At 40.5% G+C, this 17,084-nt stretch overlaps 1 protein-coding gene across 2 annotated transcripts in view; it reads left to right on the forward strand.

The window, feature by feature from the left end:
• The window catches only part of TAF3 (TATA-box binding protein associated factor 3), a 152,949-nt gene extending 136,422 nt beyond the window's left edge, over positions 1-16,527 (forward strand). For both annotated transcript variants that reach the window (XM_082649300.1, XM_082649301.1), the window contains exons 5-7: positions 10,427-10,682; positions 13,632-13,738; positions 14,554-16,527. In XM_082649300.1, coding sequence (XP_082505426.1) covers positions 10,427-10,682; positions 13,632-13,738; positions 14,554-14,668 — 478 coding nt within the window. In that variant the 3' untranslated portion in view covers positions 14,669-16,527. The remainder of the gene's footprint in view (positions 1-10,426; positions 10,683-13,631; positions 13,739-14,553) is intronic.
• Positions 16,528-17,084: the final 557 nt, after the last annotated feature.

The following is a 17,084-nucleotide window of genomic DNA, read 5'->3' on the forward strand; positions in this document are numbered from 1 at the left end:
AACTTTCGGGGCTTCCCTGGTGGCGCAGTTGTTGAGAGTCTGCCTGCCGATGCAGGGGACACGGGTTCGTGCCCCGGTCCGGGAAGATGCCACATGCCGCGGAGCGGCTGGGCCCGTGAGCCATGGCCGCTGAGCCTGCGCGTCCGGAGCCTGTGCTCCGCAACAGGAGAGGCCACAACAGTGAGAGGCCTGCGTACCACAAAAAAAAAAAAAAAAAAAAGTGAAGTTTCATCAGTGTTGAATGTTCAGTTTCATTTGGTTTTGCTTTTTCCTACTAAATGTACCCTTTCTTTGCTGTAGAGAAGCAGAAGCTTTTCTAAAATCACAAAATCTTTTAGAAGTTCTGACTCCAGGGAATTTGGTTTTTGAAAAGAACCCTGACAGTGCTCTAGACAACACCCTCATGGTTTTACATTTTTTAAAAATTGTTTTGCATTTGAAAAACACTAATTTTGATTATATACATAGTAAAACTGTGTCGAAGGAGATACACTTGTGCAAATGGTAAATTTGAATCAGATGTTGGTTCTTCTCTCAGGAACGTAGATGTAAACAATCATAATAGAGGTAGAAAGTGTTCAAGTCTATAAGAGGTACATCTCAGATGATACAGAAGTTCAAGATGATTGCTTCCAGCAAGGAAGGATCAGAAAAGACTTGGGTGGAGCAGAGTCTGAGGAGGTCCAAAGTGCTGACCTCCTAAAGTCACCTGAAATAACTCTGTGTGTGTGGTTGTGTCACCAACAAGATATGCATTGAGGTTCCTTCCTTTCCATTTATTTTTGACTTGTAGGCAACTTTATAAATTTAATTTTCTGAATATGTAAGACATTTACTTGCCCCCAAAGTTGAAACTACGTAATATGTTCAGAGACGTCTTGCTTTCTGCCCTTTCCCTCTACCTTTATCCTCCTCGACCTATAGCTTACCATCTTTCTTTTCTTAAATTATCCTTTTGTATATCTGTTTGCAAAAATGAAGAAGTATGCATTATTTATTATTTATCTAAGTATTCATGCCCTTTTAGGGTATTTTACAGATTTTGAACATTTGACAATAGAAGTCTAATCATTTGGGTATCTTCTTTGGAAATGAAGATTCTACAGTGGCTATATTTTCATGCAATCTGTTTCATTTTTCAAATAGGTCATGCCTGAATTAAAAGACAAAATGTTTGCTACTTGGTATGTACTTGGGCTATGACAAGATAAGATGATGTAAATATTCAAGAGGCAAGCCATGAGCTTGAGGAATTAAATCCATTTACAGTTATGTGCTAATTATATGAATGCTGAAAGTCGAGCTGTGAGGATCAAGAAGAATAAGGATAATGATTGATTTGAAGAATCAACATAGCACTGATTCTCATAATTGTCTTTGTTATTTGTTCCTTTTGATCACATGTGAAATATGGAAATGACTGTGTTACACTTTGGCATTTTAAGTACCGATGCTCTAAAATACAATTTCTCCTAAATTCTGAATATTTGTTTATGTACCTGAATGCGATAAATTAAATACTTGGTATATTAATTTTATATTCCCACATATAACAAATGACCCCAAAACTTAGCAGCTAAAGCAATAAACGTGCTACTTCCTAGTTTCCCGTGGGTCAGGAATTCGGGTGGTCCTGACTCCAGTCTCCGTCAGGCTGCTGCCCAGGGCTTCAGTCACTGGAAGGCCTCACCAGGGCTGGGGAATGCAATGCGGGCTCACACATGGCTGTTGGCAGGAGGCCTCAGTTACTGGTCACATGGGTCTCGTCCTAAGGCAGCTGCAGTGTCCTCATGACTTAACTTCTGAGTTCCGCAGAGCAACTGATCCAAAAGAGAGCAAGGCAGAAGCTGCAGTGTCTCATGACCTAGCTCGGATGTCACACACAGTTGTTTTCATGATATCCTGTTAGCTGTCCAAGTGAGAGCCCACCCAGGCTGCGAGGACACTCCACCAGGGTGGGAGGAGCCTGCCTGACATGCTTGGGCTTAGTATTTCCGGGACTTTTACAAGAAAAGTAAGAGAGCAAAACTGTGACGTTTTAGATAACCACAGACACAGTGATCCGGTTTTATAGTAATATATAGTGAAATCTTAGCTTACAATACAACGTGGGAATCTGTTTCATGTGTATCTCAAAAGGTGCATGGTATTTCTGAGACTGATCAAAGTTCTAAATCTGAAGAAGAAAATCAAGTTGTGGCTTGAATATGTGTGTGTGTGTGTGTGTGTGTGTGTACATATATATATATTTTTTTAATCAAAGTGGGTTTTCTCCCAGACATCAAAGAACTTCCCTGTTGAGAAGTTTATATAACATTCATGGAGGTGCTTACAGTAGTCTTTACCTATGGCATCGTTTTGTCACCATTTAAAAATGGCTGTTGGCTTTTGAGGCAAGTAAGTGAGCCACGTGAGGGAACTTTTGAACTTTGTGCAGCTCAGTAGCCAGTCATACGGACTTTGATAACTTTGATGGCCGGCTTCACAGTGTTTGCACACAATCGCTGACTAATGAGGATCATTAAACTCCCCATGTAGACGTATCCAAATGGTGTTTGCCTCTAACCTCCGAGCCTCTGTGTGGCTGGAGAGGTGAGAACGGGCCCTTTGTTGACTTGTCAAGCTGTTGAGTTTGCATTACAGGCCAGGCAGCGCATGACCCACTCTATTTATTTCAGTGTTTTGTGCTGGGGAAACAGGTAAAGAAATCCTGCCAAAAATCCTCCTTCTGCATGTTTTTATGAATAACACCAGTGTTTATAGCAGCTAGAGCCCTCTGATCAAATCCTCCAAAAGATGTAATGTTAGCAGCATGGAGCCATTGTGGGACCCAGCTGTGGGCGGTGTTGGTTACTCTGAAGACATTGCTAATTCAACAGAGAGCTCTGGAGGAGAGCTTACTATTGCAGTTAAAGAGGAGGGAAAGTGCCACTAACGGAAAGAAGTACAGAGAAAGTGCTGTTTAGAAGTAGGAAACAATAAAGATCGGTGGTGGAGGCCAATAGGAACCCCAAATTATTTTTACAATGATCATATTAGGTTGAGTAATGATAGCTTATCTCACAAGTGATGAGAAATTATATCATGTGATACAGTTTATGTATTTTTTCTGTAATGTTCAAAAGTAAAGAGATAATAAAAGAATTGTTCTCAAAACTGTGCCTCCAGTTACCACAAAAGCAACTGAGCAGCTAGAATCAAATAACTTTCAAACTCTGAATTTTCTGGTGAAATTCAAAAGAGTTGGGAAAGACAATTCACTTTAGAGCCCATATAATACCAATCTAACCTCTTGGAAGCAGAAAATTAGGACGTGTTTTGTCTCATCAGCACTGAGTTACCCACTTTTGTGTTTTTTCCTTTTGCTACTCAGAAAATTTGAATGAGAAATATAAGTATATAAATCAATACATAGCAAATTTAAAGGGGAAATTTAATATTTGGCATTTTGGAAGGATTACCTTTATTATGAGTTATTTTCATTAAAAGACCATTTCTCTGAGTTGAAAAATAAGATTTGTACAAGTAGGTATTTCTGAGATTTCAGGTACTGCCCCATAAATTGATCAACAGTCTGTTTACGTCCATTGGCTGCACTGCTAATGCTAAACCATTTTCATGGGCACCATTCACAGACCTTGTAGGAAAGGGAAAAATCTAAGAAGAATAGAAAGAGAATGAAACGGGATTGAGAAAGAGTCAGGCAAGGCAAATAATATTCATTATGGGTTTGGTATAGCTTAAAACAACTTAAAAGCATTTCACATAAAATAATGAAACCTTCATGATGTGTTTGTACCTTGCATTGGTGTCGTGATCATTCTTGGTCTAAGAATGAGTAGACAGATGAGGAATTAGAATCCATGTTGGCAAATAGAAATCTCAGTGGTCTTGGGACTCATTAAGTAGTGTGGAAGGAAGGTAGGCAGGAAGGAAAGAATAGAGGAAACTGACCTATTTTTAAATATTTTAAACAGGCAAAAAATATTCAAAAGTAAAATAATTATTCTATAGGAGCATTCTTCCTGTAATATTAGGCATTAAACATATTAAAGTTGATGAACATGTATCAAGACACTGTGTCTAATACTGCAGATAATTCAAAGACAAGTAAGATAGTACATACCTTACTCCTAAGGAGTATACCACCTAATGTGAGTGATAAAGACAGATATGCACACAGTTAGGATACAAAGCAGCCATGGATATTGTATATTTTTGAGAAGGCCCAAGACTGTTATTTCAAAGAAAATACCTGAGAGCGTTTGTTATAGATGATAGAATTCAAGCTTTTATGTGAAAGTTAGAATTTTGGAAAACATATCATTACAAATTGACAGCTCCTCAACAATTTAAGAAATTTTTGATGAGATGATGGTAACACCAACAAATATGATTTTTTTAATATTATATAATGTATAAATATTTGAAAGATCTGCATAATTCAGTGAACTAATATTCCAGATCACCAGTGCATGATGTTATAAAATCATGCATTGGTAAAATATCTATTCAAAGTGCCAGACAGATCAATGGACTTTAATATAACAGAATATGAAAAGCTTATTGTTATGGTTTTAGATTGCACATTGCAATTAACTTGTAGGAAACTGCCACTTGCTTTTCATTAAAAAAAATGCTACCTGTTAACGTGTAACGGGTTTGTTATTGTTATCTTTAAATGAACTCTCTAATTATTTTTAAATTTCTCAGTTTCAATTTTTAATATGGTAAGTATTGGCAGATATACTGCACATAAACAGAAGTTCTTTATGTTTCTCACTAATTTTTAGATTGTAAAGGGATCCTAGGACCAAAAAATTTGGGAATTGCTACTTTAGAATTTCTTTTAGTAAGGGTCCACTGGTGGCAAATTCTCAGATTTTGCTTGCCAGAAAATGTCTTTATTTCATCCTGTTCCTTTTTTTTTTTTTTTTTTTGCGGTACGAGGGCCTTTCACTGTTGTGGCCTCTCCCGTTGTGGAGCACAGGCTCCGGACGCGCAGGCTCAGCAGCCGTGGCTCACGGGCCCAGCTGCTCCGCGGCATGTGGGATCTTCCCGGACTGGGGCACGAACCTGTATCCCCTGCATTGGCAGGCGGACTCTCAACCACTGCGCCACCAGGGAAGCCCCTCACCCTATTCTTGAAAGATGTTTTTGAAGACAAAATTTATTTGCCTTTAGCATATTGAAGATGTTATTCCACTGTCTTCTAGATTTTAGCATTGCTGTTGAGAAATCAGCTGTCACCTATTTCCTCTTTGAAAGTAATTGTCCTTTTTTCCTTTGGGCTCTTTTCAGACTTTTCTCTTTGCCTGTGATATTTTATCTTTTCACTCTGATGTGTGTATGTATAGATTTCTTTTTATTTATCTTGCCTGGGATTTGTTGGGCTTCTTAAGTCTGTGGATTAGTATCTTTCATCAGTTCTGTAAAAGTCAGATATTCTATGTTAACATTTTACCTCTGTTTCATTCTCTTTCTAGAATTTAGATTAAACAGTACTAATTAGACCTTTTTATTGTATTTTCTTTGCCACTCCAGGCTACATTCTACATAATTTCTTCTGTTCTATTCAGTTTATAGTTCTCCCATCCACTGAGTTTTAAATTTCAGTTACTGTACTTTCCATTTCTATAAGGTCTGTTTGGATCTTTTCAAATCTGCTAGATAACTCTGTGTAACCTCCTATTACTTGCAGATAATTTCCAGTTTTGCCTTTTATTTTTTTAAACACTGTAAGCAGAGTTGTTTTGTAGTTGATAATTGTAGTATCTGCGGTCTTTATGGGTCTCTTTATACTGTCTGTTATTTCTTCTGGTTCTCCCTCTTGCAGCCTTGCTTCCTTATATGTTTATCTTTGATTCTGTGCTGCTTTTTCCCTTAAATAATTGTCTGTATTAATAATATGAAGCCTAGATTTTAAGTTACTTCCTTTCAAGATGATTAGTGCTGGGTACCTAGGTGCATTACAAGTCCAAATTACTTTAACTATGTTGTCCTGGACCACCAGAGTTGAGAATTCATGAGATCTGATTCATTCTTACCTAATTGGTATAGCCTGTTGGGAGTCCTTAATGTGGGGAGGGAGTTCTATAAGACTTTCCACTTTGACAGGCCCTGGGCTTTGAAACCTGTCCCCTGTATCAAAACCAAAGATCAGATTCACCTTATACAAATGCCCTCAGAGTGAAACATCTGTGTTCTGCTTAACTCTCTGGGTTCCTGCTTTTCCTTTAGTTTTGGTTCCAGCACCCTTATTTTATTTTATTTTATTGTTAATATCTTTATTGGAGTATAATTGCTTTACAATGTTATGTTAGTTTCTGTTGTACAACAAAGTGAATCAGCTATAAGTATCATATATCCCCATATCTACTCCCTCTTGAGCTTCCCTCCCACCCTCCCTATCCCATCCCTCTAGGTGGTCACAAAGCATCGAGCTGATTTCCCTGTGCTATGCAGCAGCTTCCCACTAGCCATCCATTTTACATTTGGTAGTGTATATATGTCAGTGCTACTCTCTCACTTCGTCCCAGCTTCCCCTTCCCTGCCTATGTCCTCAAGTCCATTCTATACATCTGCATCTTTATTCCTTCCCTGCCACTAGGTTCATCAGTACCATTTTTTCAGATTCCATATATGTGCATTAGCATACGCCAGCACCCATATTTTAAACCATTATGGGAAACTGCCTCCCAGAACAGTGTTTTTAAATTTTAGTCTAACCATAAGAATAAGGAGTTGCTTGCCCTATGGATATAAATGCCATAGTAATAACTTGGACCTCTCATCTTACATGTAAGGCAAACCTCACTCAGTAAGCACAGAGGGACAGCAGAGTGTAGTTGTTAAGATCACGGGTTCTGAAATCAGGCTGCCTGGGTTTAAATCCTGGCTCTGTCTGTGAACTTGTGCAAGGTACTTAATCTCTGTGCCTTGGTTTCTTCCTCTACAAATGGAGGATAATATCAGCACTTGTTATTTCATTTGGTTGTTATGAGGGTCAAGTGAGATAGGCAAGTAAACATTCAGCAGGTGCCGGCATGCACTTGGCTTTCCAGCACTCACAACAGCTGGGAACTTGGTTACTACTGGATCAATATTCACTATGAATTACATTAAGCATCTATTGAATGTCTCCTGGACAAACAGCCCATGTTAAATTCTCTTGGTCTTTGGCTACATTCGAGTTAGGAAGGTGATCACACTCGCGTGAAACAAGTGGAGAGCAAGTAACAGCACTATTTATTTGCTTGTATAATGATGGAATTTTTGAAATACTGTTTTATAGTCTTCTGATCAGAATAGCAAAGAATTGGTGCTTTGTAGGGGAGGTGTTTTTCTAAACAAGGACTTTGATAAAGAGGCCCTGTGTGGATTGGTCATGACAGTGCTGAGCATGACATGAGCAGTGGCCATGACACTTCACATTTGTACAGAGTTCTTGACATGTTCCTCCCTATTCAGGTTCTCACCATAGCCCTCACAGGCAGCTATCTTTATTTATACTTTGTTGATCAGAAAAGCAAGGTCTAGGAAGGTCAGTGTGGGATCGTAGGAAGAGGTAGGTCAGTGTAGCCTATTTTAGAGAACAGCTCCAGATTCCTAATAAAGGTGAAACTTTATGCCTAGGAGTATAGCCCAGGGAGACTCATCACCATATTTACAAGTTAACATGTAACATTTACAAGGTGATACATACAGTCAGTAGGGCAATGGGCAAAAACCCTTTGACTTATTCATACTATGGAATACTATATAGTAATTAAAATAAGTAATATATACCGATAAGTCAAGAGCATAAAACTAAGTGGGCAACTAGTAAGCAAATAAGTTCTAGGGATCTGATACACAGCATGGAGATTATAGTCAACAATACTGTATTAACAAATGTCAAGGTTGCAGGAGACTAGATCCAAACAATTCCCTTCAAAAAAAGAAATGATAATTACGTGGTGTGATAAAGGTATTAGCTGAGGCCACTGCAGTAATCATTTTGCAGTTTACAAATGTGTCAAGCCAACACATTGTGCAAACTTACACAATGTTGATTATATCTCAGTTACAAAAAAAACTAGGTGAGGAAAGCTAGTTGCAAACGATAAATATAGTGTGAATTGTTTATATACTTGAAACACATAAAACAGCGGTACGACATGCATTGTTTAAGTGTATCTGCAAAGGCAGAAAAAGTTCAAAGAACAAAAATTTAGAAACACAGCTCCTGGCTGGAGGACAGTGGTTCCTTCTGGAGGAGGGAGGGAGGGAGACCAGAAGCAAATATGTTTTCTCTAAACTTGAGATGATATCCTTTTTTCCCCTCAAATAAAGGCACTTTGTAAAAAGAAAAGAAGAGTTTCAGAATCAAATAGACCTCGGTTCTAAGCCTGCCACCCATTTACCCAAATTCCTTTCTCTCTCTAATCCTGTTTCCTCATCTATAAAACGGGGTCACTATAACTTCTTTGAGGTTGTTGTGAGGACTAGATGAGGTGATGTATGGAAAGCACCTAGTATAACATCAGCTGCTTAGAGGCGCACAGTAACTAGTACTTTTATTTTTTCATTTTTTATTTTTTTTAACATCTTTATTGGAGTATAATTGCTTTACAATGGTATGTTAATTTCTGCTTTATAACAAAGTGAATCAGCTATACATATACATATATCCCCGTATCTCTTCCCTCTTGCATCTCCCTGCCTCCCACCCTCTCTATCCCACCCCTCCAGGTGGTCACAAAGCACCGAGCTGATCTCCCTGTGCTATGCGGCTGCTTCCCACTAGCTATCTATTTTACATTTGGTAGTGTATATATGTCCATGCCACTCTCTCACTTCGTTGCAGCTTACCCTTCCCCCTCCCCATATCCTCAAGTCCATTCTCTAGTAGGTCTGTGTCTTTATTCCTGTCTTGCCCCTAGTTTCTTCATGACCTTTTTTTTTTTTTTTTAGATTCCATATATATGTGTCAGCATACGGTATTTGTTTTTCTCTTTCTGACTCTGTATGACAGACTCCAGGTCCATCCACCTCACTACAAATAACTCAATTTCGTTTCTTTTTATGGCTGAGTAATATTCCGTTGTATATATGTGCCACATCTTCTTTATCCGTTCATCTGTCAGTGGGCACTTAGGTTGCTTCCATGTCCTGGCTATTGTAAATAGAGCTGCAGTGAACATTGTGGTACATGACTCTTTTTGAATTATGGTTTTCTCAGGGTATATGCCCAGTAGTGGGATTGCTGGGTCGTATGGTAGTTCTATTTTTAGTTCTTTAAGGAACCTCCATACTGCTCTCCATAGTGGCTGTATCAGTTTACATTCCCACCAACAGTGCAAGAGGGTTCCCTTTTCTCCACACTCTTTCCAGCATTTATTGTTTGTAGATTTTTTGATGATGGCCTCTCTGACTCGTGTGAGGTGATACCTTACTGTAGTTTTGATTTGCATTTCTCTAATGATTAGTGATGTTGAGCATTCTTCCATGTGTTTGTTGGCCATCTGTATGTTTTCTTTGGAGAAATGTCTATTTAGGTCTTCTGCCCATTTTTGGATTGGGTTCTTTGTTTTTTTGATATCGAGCTGCATGAGCTGCTTATAAATTTTGGAGATTAATCCTTTGTCAGTTGCTTCATTTGCAAATATTTTCTCCCATTCTGAGGGTTGTCTTTTCGTCTTGTTTATGGGTTCCTTTGCTGTGCAAAAGCTTTTAAGTTTCGTTAGGTCCCATTTGTTTATTTTTGTTTTTATCTCCATTTCTCTAGGAAGTGGGTCAAAAAGGATCTTGCTGTGATTTATGTCATAGAGTGTTCTGCCTATGTTTTCCTCTAAGTTTGATAGTGTCTGGCCTTACATTTAGGTCTTTAATCCATTTTGAGTTTATTTTTGTGTGTGGTATTAGGGAGTGTTCTAATTTCCTTCTTTTACATGTAGCTGTCCAGTTTTCCCAGCACCACTTATTGAAGAGGCTGTCTTTTCTCCATTGTATATTCTTGCCTCCTTTAACTTTTACTTTTCAACGACTTACCCCAGGTCACATGCCGGCCTGTGGAAGACGTAGGGTTTGAACTCAGATATCCTGGCTCTGAGCCTAGTTCTTCTTCCCCGGCATGGGATCTGTGGGTAAGACAGTGTTAATGAAGAGACAGAGCAGCACGCAGCTCTAATCACGACTTGGCGACCTCACCAGGGAAGGAGCTGGAGCCTCATCCCCCGCTGCCTGACATCTCGGCCAGCCGTGACCGAGCAAGTGGAGAAGCAGGTTGCGGAAGGGCCTTAACCCTGAGCTCCATCGCTCTCTGGACTCTCCAAAAAGTCTTTTGCTGCTAGAAGAACCAAGTGATTGTGGGATCATGTTTTTAGCTACCTGGCTTGACTCAACTATGTGTTTTGACTTTTCCTTTTCTCTCTTTTGTTGACAGTGTCATCAGCAAAGTGGTCCCAGCCCCCGAGGCTAAGCCGGCGCCTTCTCTGAACAGACCCAAGACGCCACCGCCCATGCCGGCCCCCGCCCCTGTCCCCGTGCACGTCACCCCCGCCCCCGTGCCTTTGCCCCTTCTGGCCCCGGCCAGCACGCCCCTCACCGGGATGCCCGCTCCGGCCCCCGCAGCCTCAGGATCTGCCAGTTCCAAAGCCCCCGTCCGGAGCGTGGTCACGGAGACGGTCAGCACTTACGTGGTGCGCTACTTTCTATTTTGGAGTATTTAAGAAACAGCCACTTGAGAGCTCACTCCTTCCTCATGAAAATGTTTTCAATTAAAAATGCAGCGTCAGATGAATCATTATTGAACCTCAGAGGCAATTCTTTATGACTGGAAAGGCATTTTCATTGCACTTTCAAGCTTTCAGCTGAAAAGTATTGTTAGGATGTTTGCATATTTAGTCTCCATAAATAATGTCAGAGCATTGTTTTTCTTTATTCGGCATTGTTTTGGAAGATGACTATATACCTATACACAGCACAATCAGTGTATAAATATAGAGGTGAATAGTGGTAGTTAAACCCCTCATTGACTTTCTTGATCAAGCAGTGATTCACTTAAGAGTATAATTTGTGTGATACACACACGTCTGATGGGCCAGCTGCTCTTTCTGGGCGCAGCACTAATTATAGTAACTCATTGGCTAAGGTCCAGAACATACCAGGGCCTGCAGAGTGAATGGAAATGAACTTTTAGACACAGAGCTTCCTGAGTCCAAGCCTGTCTTCAGGTGGAAAAACTCACCTTGATGAATGAGTTCGCACGGTTGTCATGGAACCGTTTTTACGTGTTCTCCCCATACTTACTAGTACCAGATCTTACTCAAGCCCTGAATTCAATCAAGTAATAAAGCGCTTACATAAATATGTTCTTTGAGCTCTGTAGAGTGACACATAAACAGGCGACAAAAAGATATCAGGCACATAGAGGTCCTAGCTGAGCTGACACAGCCGAGATCACCAAGTATGTGGACTGAGATCTGTCAGCCTAGTGGCAGTTCGGGTCCTTCTGAATAGATGGGACTGGAGGGTGGCGGGGTCAGACTCCTGCTGTTGTTGTTATAAATCGTGCAAGTATTACATCTCTAAAGGCATTTGGGAAGGAAACTTCAATGAATCATTAAGTATTTGAGGCACTATAATGATACGAAGGATAAGAAGAAAATCTCAGAAATCTTCAGAGGATATAAAGACATGAAATATTAACAGGAAGAAAAATATTGGCCATTCAAGACAAAAATAGAAGACATGATACAAAAATCTGTGATCGTCAAATCAGTCCATTCAAGGACCAGTTGCTACAGGTGTTTAATTGAGGCCGCATCACCCCAAGATGGGTTAATTGGGGAGGATTTTACACTTAATCTCCTCGGCCTCCATTTCTTCAGGTGTAATTAGGGGGTTGATAGACTAGGTGGTCACTGATTTCTGATTCTCCAGTGGATTTTTGAGTTAACTCCCTGGAGATGGATCAGATTTGCATAGACAACATGGATGAAAAGCCTTCTGTCTCCTCAGAGACACTGTAGACAGAAGACAAAATGTGTGAATTGAAGGAAAGACACAGGCTATACAGCAAAAGGGCTGATTTTGTCACTGCCCGATCTGTGACATTGGAACTGTCACTGACATTCCCTTAGCTCCAGTCTCCCCATTGCTAACCTAGCCAAGCGTTGTTTTAGGATGATGAAACCAAGTAAGACATTTGAAAGAACTTAGTAAACCGTGAAGGGCTGGGCGTTAGTTATTATGGGTGCTGTGGTAGATTTCTCATGTCACAGGGTCACGGCCTCCTAATTTCAAGAAAGGTCAGCCAGCAGCAGGACTGGCCATGCATGGCAGCTTCAGGGCCCAGGGCGCTGGGCCAGCCTTCGCCCCAGACAGCTGGCACGTGCTAACTGGTGGTCTCTCCCCTTGAAACTAGAGAGGACCGAGTCAGGGATGTAGCTGCCCACAGATTTGTTGAGGAAGCCTTCACATCAGCGTCCTCTGCCTCTGTAGAGACTGTTTTGAGAATGGTCAGCCTTAAACTAGTGCATCAGTGGAATGCAGTATCTCTGCCCCCCGTACACCCATCACACACACAGAGCCATCTCTCCTGCACATCTAGTCAGTGTTGTATTTTAAAGTACCAGAAGAGACCATAGCTTGCAAAATAAACTGAATGAAATTATATGCTGTGTGACTGGAAAAACTTTAGAAAATTATCATTCCTGGTTTTGAATGCCCGTCATAGAATTGTTTCTTCCAAATCGGTCTTGTTCATGTGGAACTTGAGGAAGTTGTTCAGTTAGGGATGCTTCTTATTTGGAACTGCTAAGTTAAGTAAAGCAAAGTTCAGAGCACAGCATTATTTGTTGCAAAATAACATGAAAATGTGTGGCTCTTTGGCCTCCCGCGCGTCCCTTATTTCATTTGCCCTTTAGTTGATTGTACTTTACTGAAAATGTCATAAAGGGAATGGAAAGTTACTTAGTAACAACTCTTTTATATCCTTGATCTTATCAGCTAGTTCAGGAGAAGGGTTTGGCTAATAAGTAATAAGGCGATACATGCACGTTGGCCGTATTTATTAATTCCAGGCCTGTGAATGCGATGGAGGAAACAACATTGAGTTGAGCTCAATAGCTTTCAAAAATATTCGTCATTACTTCCATGAAAACCCTAGTCATTCAGGATGTGTGTGTTTACAGTATTTCTTTAGATAAAAGTGGCTGTAGGTCATATTGCTTACAGAAATGATTATAAAATGCTTTATTTTTATGACTTACAAAAGAGAGTTTAAAATATTCATTAGAAATGTCTTGGGAGTTCCCTGGTGGCCTAGTGGTTAGGATTCTGGGCCTTCACTGCCGGGCCCTGGGTTCAATCCCTGGTCGGGTACTGGGATCCTGCAAGCCGAGGGCCAAAAAAAAGAAAAAGCAATGTCTTATCACTGAACACTTAGTAGCCATTTGCTTTTTCAGGTGATCCCAGGATATCACAGCTTTACTAAACTGTTAACTACTGGGTTTTTTGTTTTTGTTTTTAGTTTAATCTGTCTGTGTAGTAGCTTCACAGTGTGAAGTAATGGTCCTTATTGTGCCCTTTTTTGGATACTTCCTCCTCAAAGCATCTCTGTTTTGCTCCCTCCCCTGCAACCCCAGATCCGAGACGAGTGGGGGAACCAGATCTGGATCTGTCCCGGCTGCAACAAGCCCGATGACGGGAGCCCCATGATTGGCTGTGATGATTGTGACGACTGGTACCACTGGTGAGTCCCCATCGTGGCCCTGGGGGGAGGGGCTCTGCACACGGGGTGTGGGGGTGCCTCTGGCCCGTCCTGGCTTTTCCTCCAGGGCAGTTCCTCTCCGGAGAGCAGTGTACGGAGCAGAATCACTGCCGAGAGAGAGAAAGGCGTTCATGTGAATTGCAAACATCACGAGTCTTTGGACTATCATTATTCGGCCTCAATTCCAAATGTGTTGCTTAGCTTATGTACCCCCTGCTTTAGCAAAGGAGGAGGAGCTAGAGGGGGTTCCCTTGCCTTCTCGCCAGTCGTTTTCTGTAGCAGCTGCAGCGCTTGATGGCAACGCTAAGGGAACCCCCGTAAACGTGTCACACAGTGCAGAAGTGAGGGGACAGCTTGTGTGGTTTCTGCGCCTCTTCAGCGCCCCCCCAAAACCGAAGAAACACCATCGAAATGCATGCAAACAGCCTTCCCGTTTTATCTTGAAAATATCAGATATAAAAAGATAGGAGTCCACTTAGTCACGTGCTATATGATATCTCTGAGATAAAAACAAAGCCGTGGCTCAGAAGCATTAGACTATTTCTGGCTGAAAGGATGAATGAGCTAATTAATTTCTCCAGCGGGGCCTGGAGAGGGGCTTTGTGTAAGGTGATCACCCACACGCCCAGCAGTAGCGCAGCATCCGTCAGAGCTATGTGACTTGGATTTCTGGTAAATACACCACAGACTTAGGACATTATTTAATGACTTGAAATTCTTTAAAAACACAGGAAAAGAATGTGTGGATAAATAAAGCTTGTTTGTCTGAAGCCTTTTCTTCCTTGGTAACCATGCAGGCCCTGCGTCGGAATAATGGCCGCACCCCCAGAAGAGATGCAGTGGTTCTGTCCCAAGTGTGCCAACAAAAAGAAGGATAAAAAGCACAAAAAGAGGAAGCACCGGGCGCACTGACACCCCGGGGGCCCCTGTCCTGACGCCTCGGGGGAGGTGCTGTGACCCCGCCTCCGTGTCACCTCCCACCATGTACCTGCAGGTTATGAACCTCGCAAGACTGAGGACAGAAACACACCACCCACAGGGATTTTCCTTCTGGAACACCCCGGCCCGGGGCCACATGGTCGTGACCGAAGGAAAGCTCACGTGGAGGCGGGCACCGGGGCCACCTTGCCTCCGTTTTCTATTACCAGTGACAAGTATTACTAATAAAAAGACCATAATCTTCCCTTTCGATTTTCTTGATTCTCTCCAGGGCCTTTTCCTTAAGGTGTTAGATGAGAAGTGGCTTGTGGCCTGCCTTGACCGTGACCGAGGGTGACGTTGGTAGTCTGTCTGCGCCTCCAGCCTCCTTCCCTCTCTAGTGAGATAATCATAATCACATAAAAGAAAACTCCAGGTGGAGTGTCGGTAAATATTTTTGTGATGAAAAATATATGAAGCTTCCCCTCCCTCCCTGTTTTTAGTACTAACATGTAAAATGTTCAGGCTTTTTGTGAAATACCTTATATTTTTTAAGAAAAAGGTTTCTATCATGTCCTGTTGGCTTTTGTGCAAATTATTTTTGTTGACTCTCACCTATTTTCTTTCTCTGTTGCCTCCCGACTCTGCCCATTTCTCTAAACTGCTGGTGTTCTTCTCACAGCTTATCCATTTCATCAACTTGTATAAAAACTCTTCGGACCAGGAGATCTCCCCTAATGTAAATAATAAATATTTATGAAGTAGTTATTTTAAAAAAATTTTTATCGTGTTTAATTCTGGCTTTCTCTGAAATCTGCTGTGATTTCAGCCATGTCTGTAATTACTGCTGTACATAAGCAAAGAAGGCTAGAAAAAAAGAGCCATGCGTAGTTCAAAGTTACCTACCTTGAGCTGAACCCATGCAGTACCCAAAACACTGGGGGAAAGGACCCGAGCAGTTGGAAGGAAAACAAGGCAATTTAAATCTGTGGTTTATGATTTGAAATTGTTTTGTTATCTCTTGTTTCTGTAAATTTCTTTGACTTCCTTTTGTTTCAAAGGACATGTAGATTCCCTGAAAGTTAAAAAAAAAAAAAAAAGAATATATATATATATATATATATATATATATACTGTAGCATTTTGTGTTTATATTGTTTTATTTCTGCAAATCTGTTCATTGATATTGTGGTTTAAGGCTGAAATGAAGTATATTATGAAATTTTTTTTAAAGAAAACTCATCAAATTTCAGGGTATCACAAAACTTTATTATATTACTATACTGCCCACTATTTATTATATGTTATAGATGTCTGAGAGATAAACCAAATATTTTATTTTTAATGTAAAACATCAAATTTAATTTTATTAGCATATTTTAGCAACTTTGGAATAAATATGGACTTTTACTTGATTTTGAAGTAATCCCAACTTGGGCCAGTGTAATGGATATCTTGAATACTAGAATATGGGCTTTGAACCTAATACAAATATATTAATAGAAATTGTGATTTTTTAAAATGCCAAGTAAATTGATATTAGTGTATGAATCATATTTTAAAACATATTATGTGGTTAGAGAAATGAGGCTTTCTGCCATGAATGTTAAATTGCAAATCAGTGGAAATGGAGTCACCCTTTCAAGACTGCAGTATTTCATTGCCCTCCTTGTTCTAGAAGTCAAAGTTTTTCTATCCCTACAAAGAAACAAAGCGTCTATGTTGAGACACGTGTTTTTTGTTCTATTAATTTGAGATCATCCTAAATACTTTATACAATATTTTCACATGCACAAATCTACCCATTAGTGCTTTTTGGAGAGGGATGGGGGTGGGGAAGTGCAAAATAAAGATTATTGGCTATTTCATAGTTTGCTTTTCCACTTTCTTTATTTAGGATTTAGTTCCTCGAGGCATGGTCAGTGTATCTGACGTTGCCATGTCTAAGTGACCTGGTCATGCCACTGAAATAAGAATGGAGGTGCCGATATATAACCTTCCCCCAATCCTACTGTCTGAGAGACTTCAGCCCAAATGACATTGAAGGAATTTCAATCAGTTTGTTGTCCCTTGCTATTTCATGGTTGCTTTCCTAAATCCAGTTCATGATTTTATAAATGGCCTTTGCAATAATAAAACCAAAGAATCATTTTCAGGGGGCTGGAGAGCTCAAGGGATTAGTAATGGAATACAGAGCCTTTCACCTCTAGGTCAGTGAGTTGAATCCAGTTCAGGTCACCAGAGACCCAAGGTTGTTACCGTCTTCTGACTGTTCAGTGGCCTGTATGAAATGGGCTGGTGGTCTCAGTCTCTACTGGATGCCTGTCCGTACACCAACCAAAGGAAGTCTGAGAAACCACAAAAGGAAATGTGGATTAGAAAATGAAACCCTGGTGTTCCAAAGCAAAGT

The sequence above is a fragment of the Grampus griseus genome (genome assembly GCF_964374135.1).
Source record: "Grampus griseus genome assembly, chromosome: 2".
In the NCBI taxonomy this organism is placed as follows: Eukaryota; Metazoa; Chordata; class Mammalia; order Artiodactyla; family Delphinidae; genus Grampus; species Grampus griseus.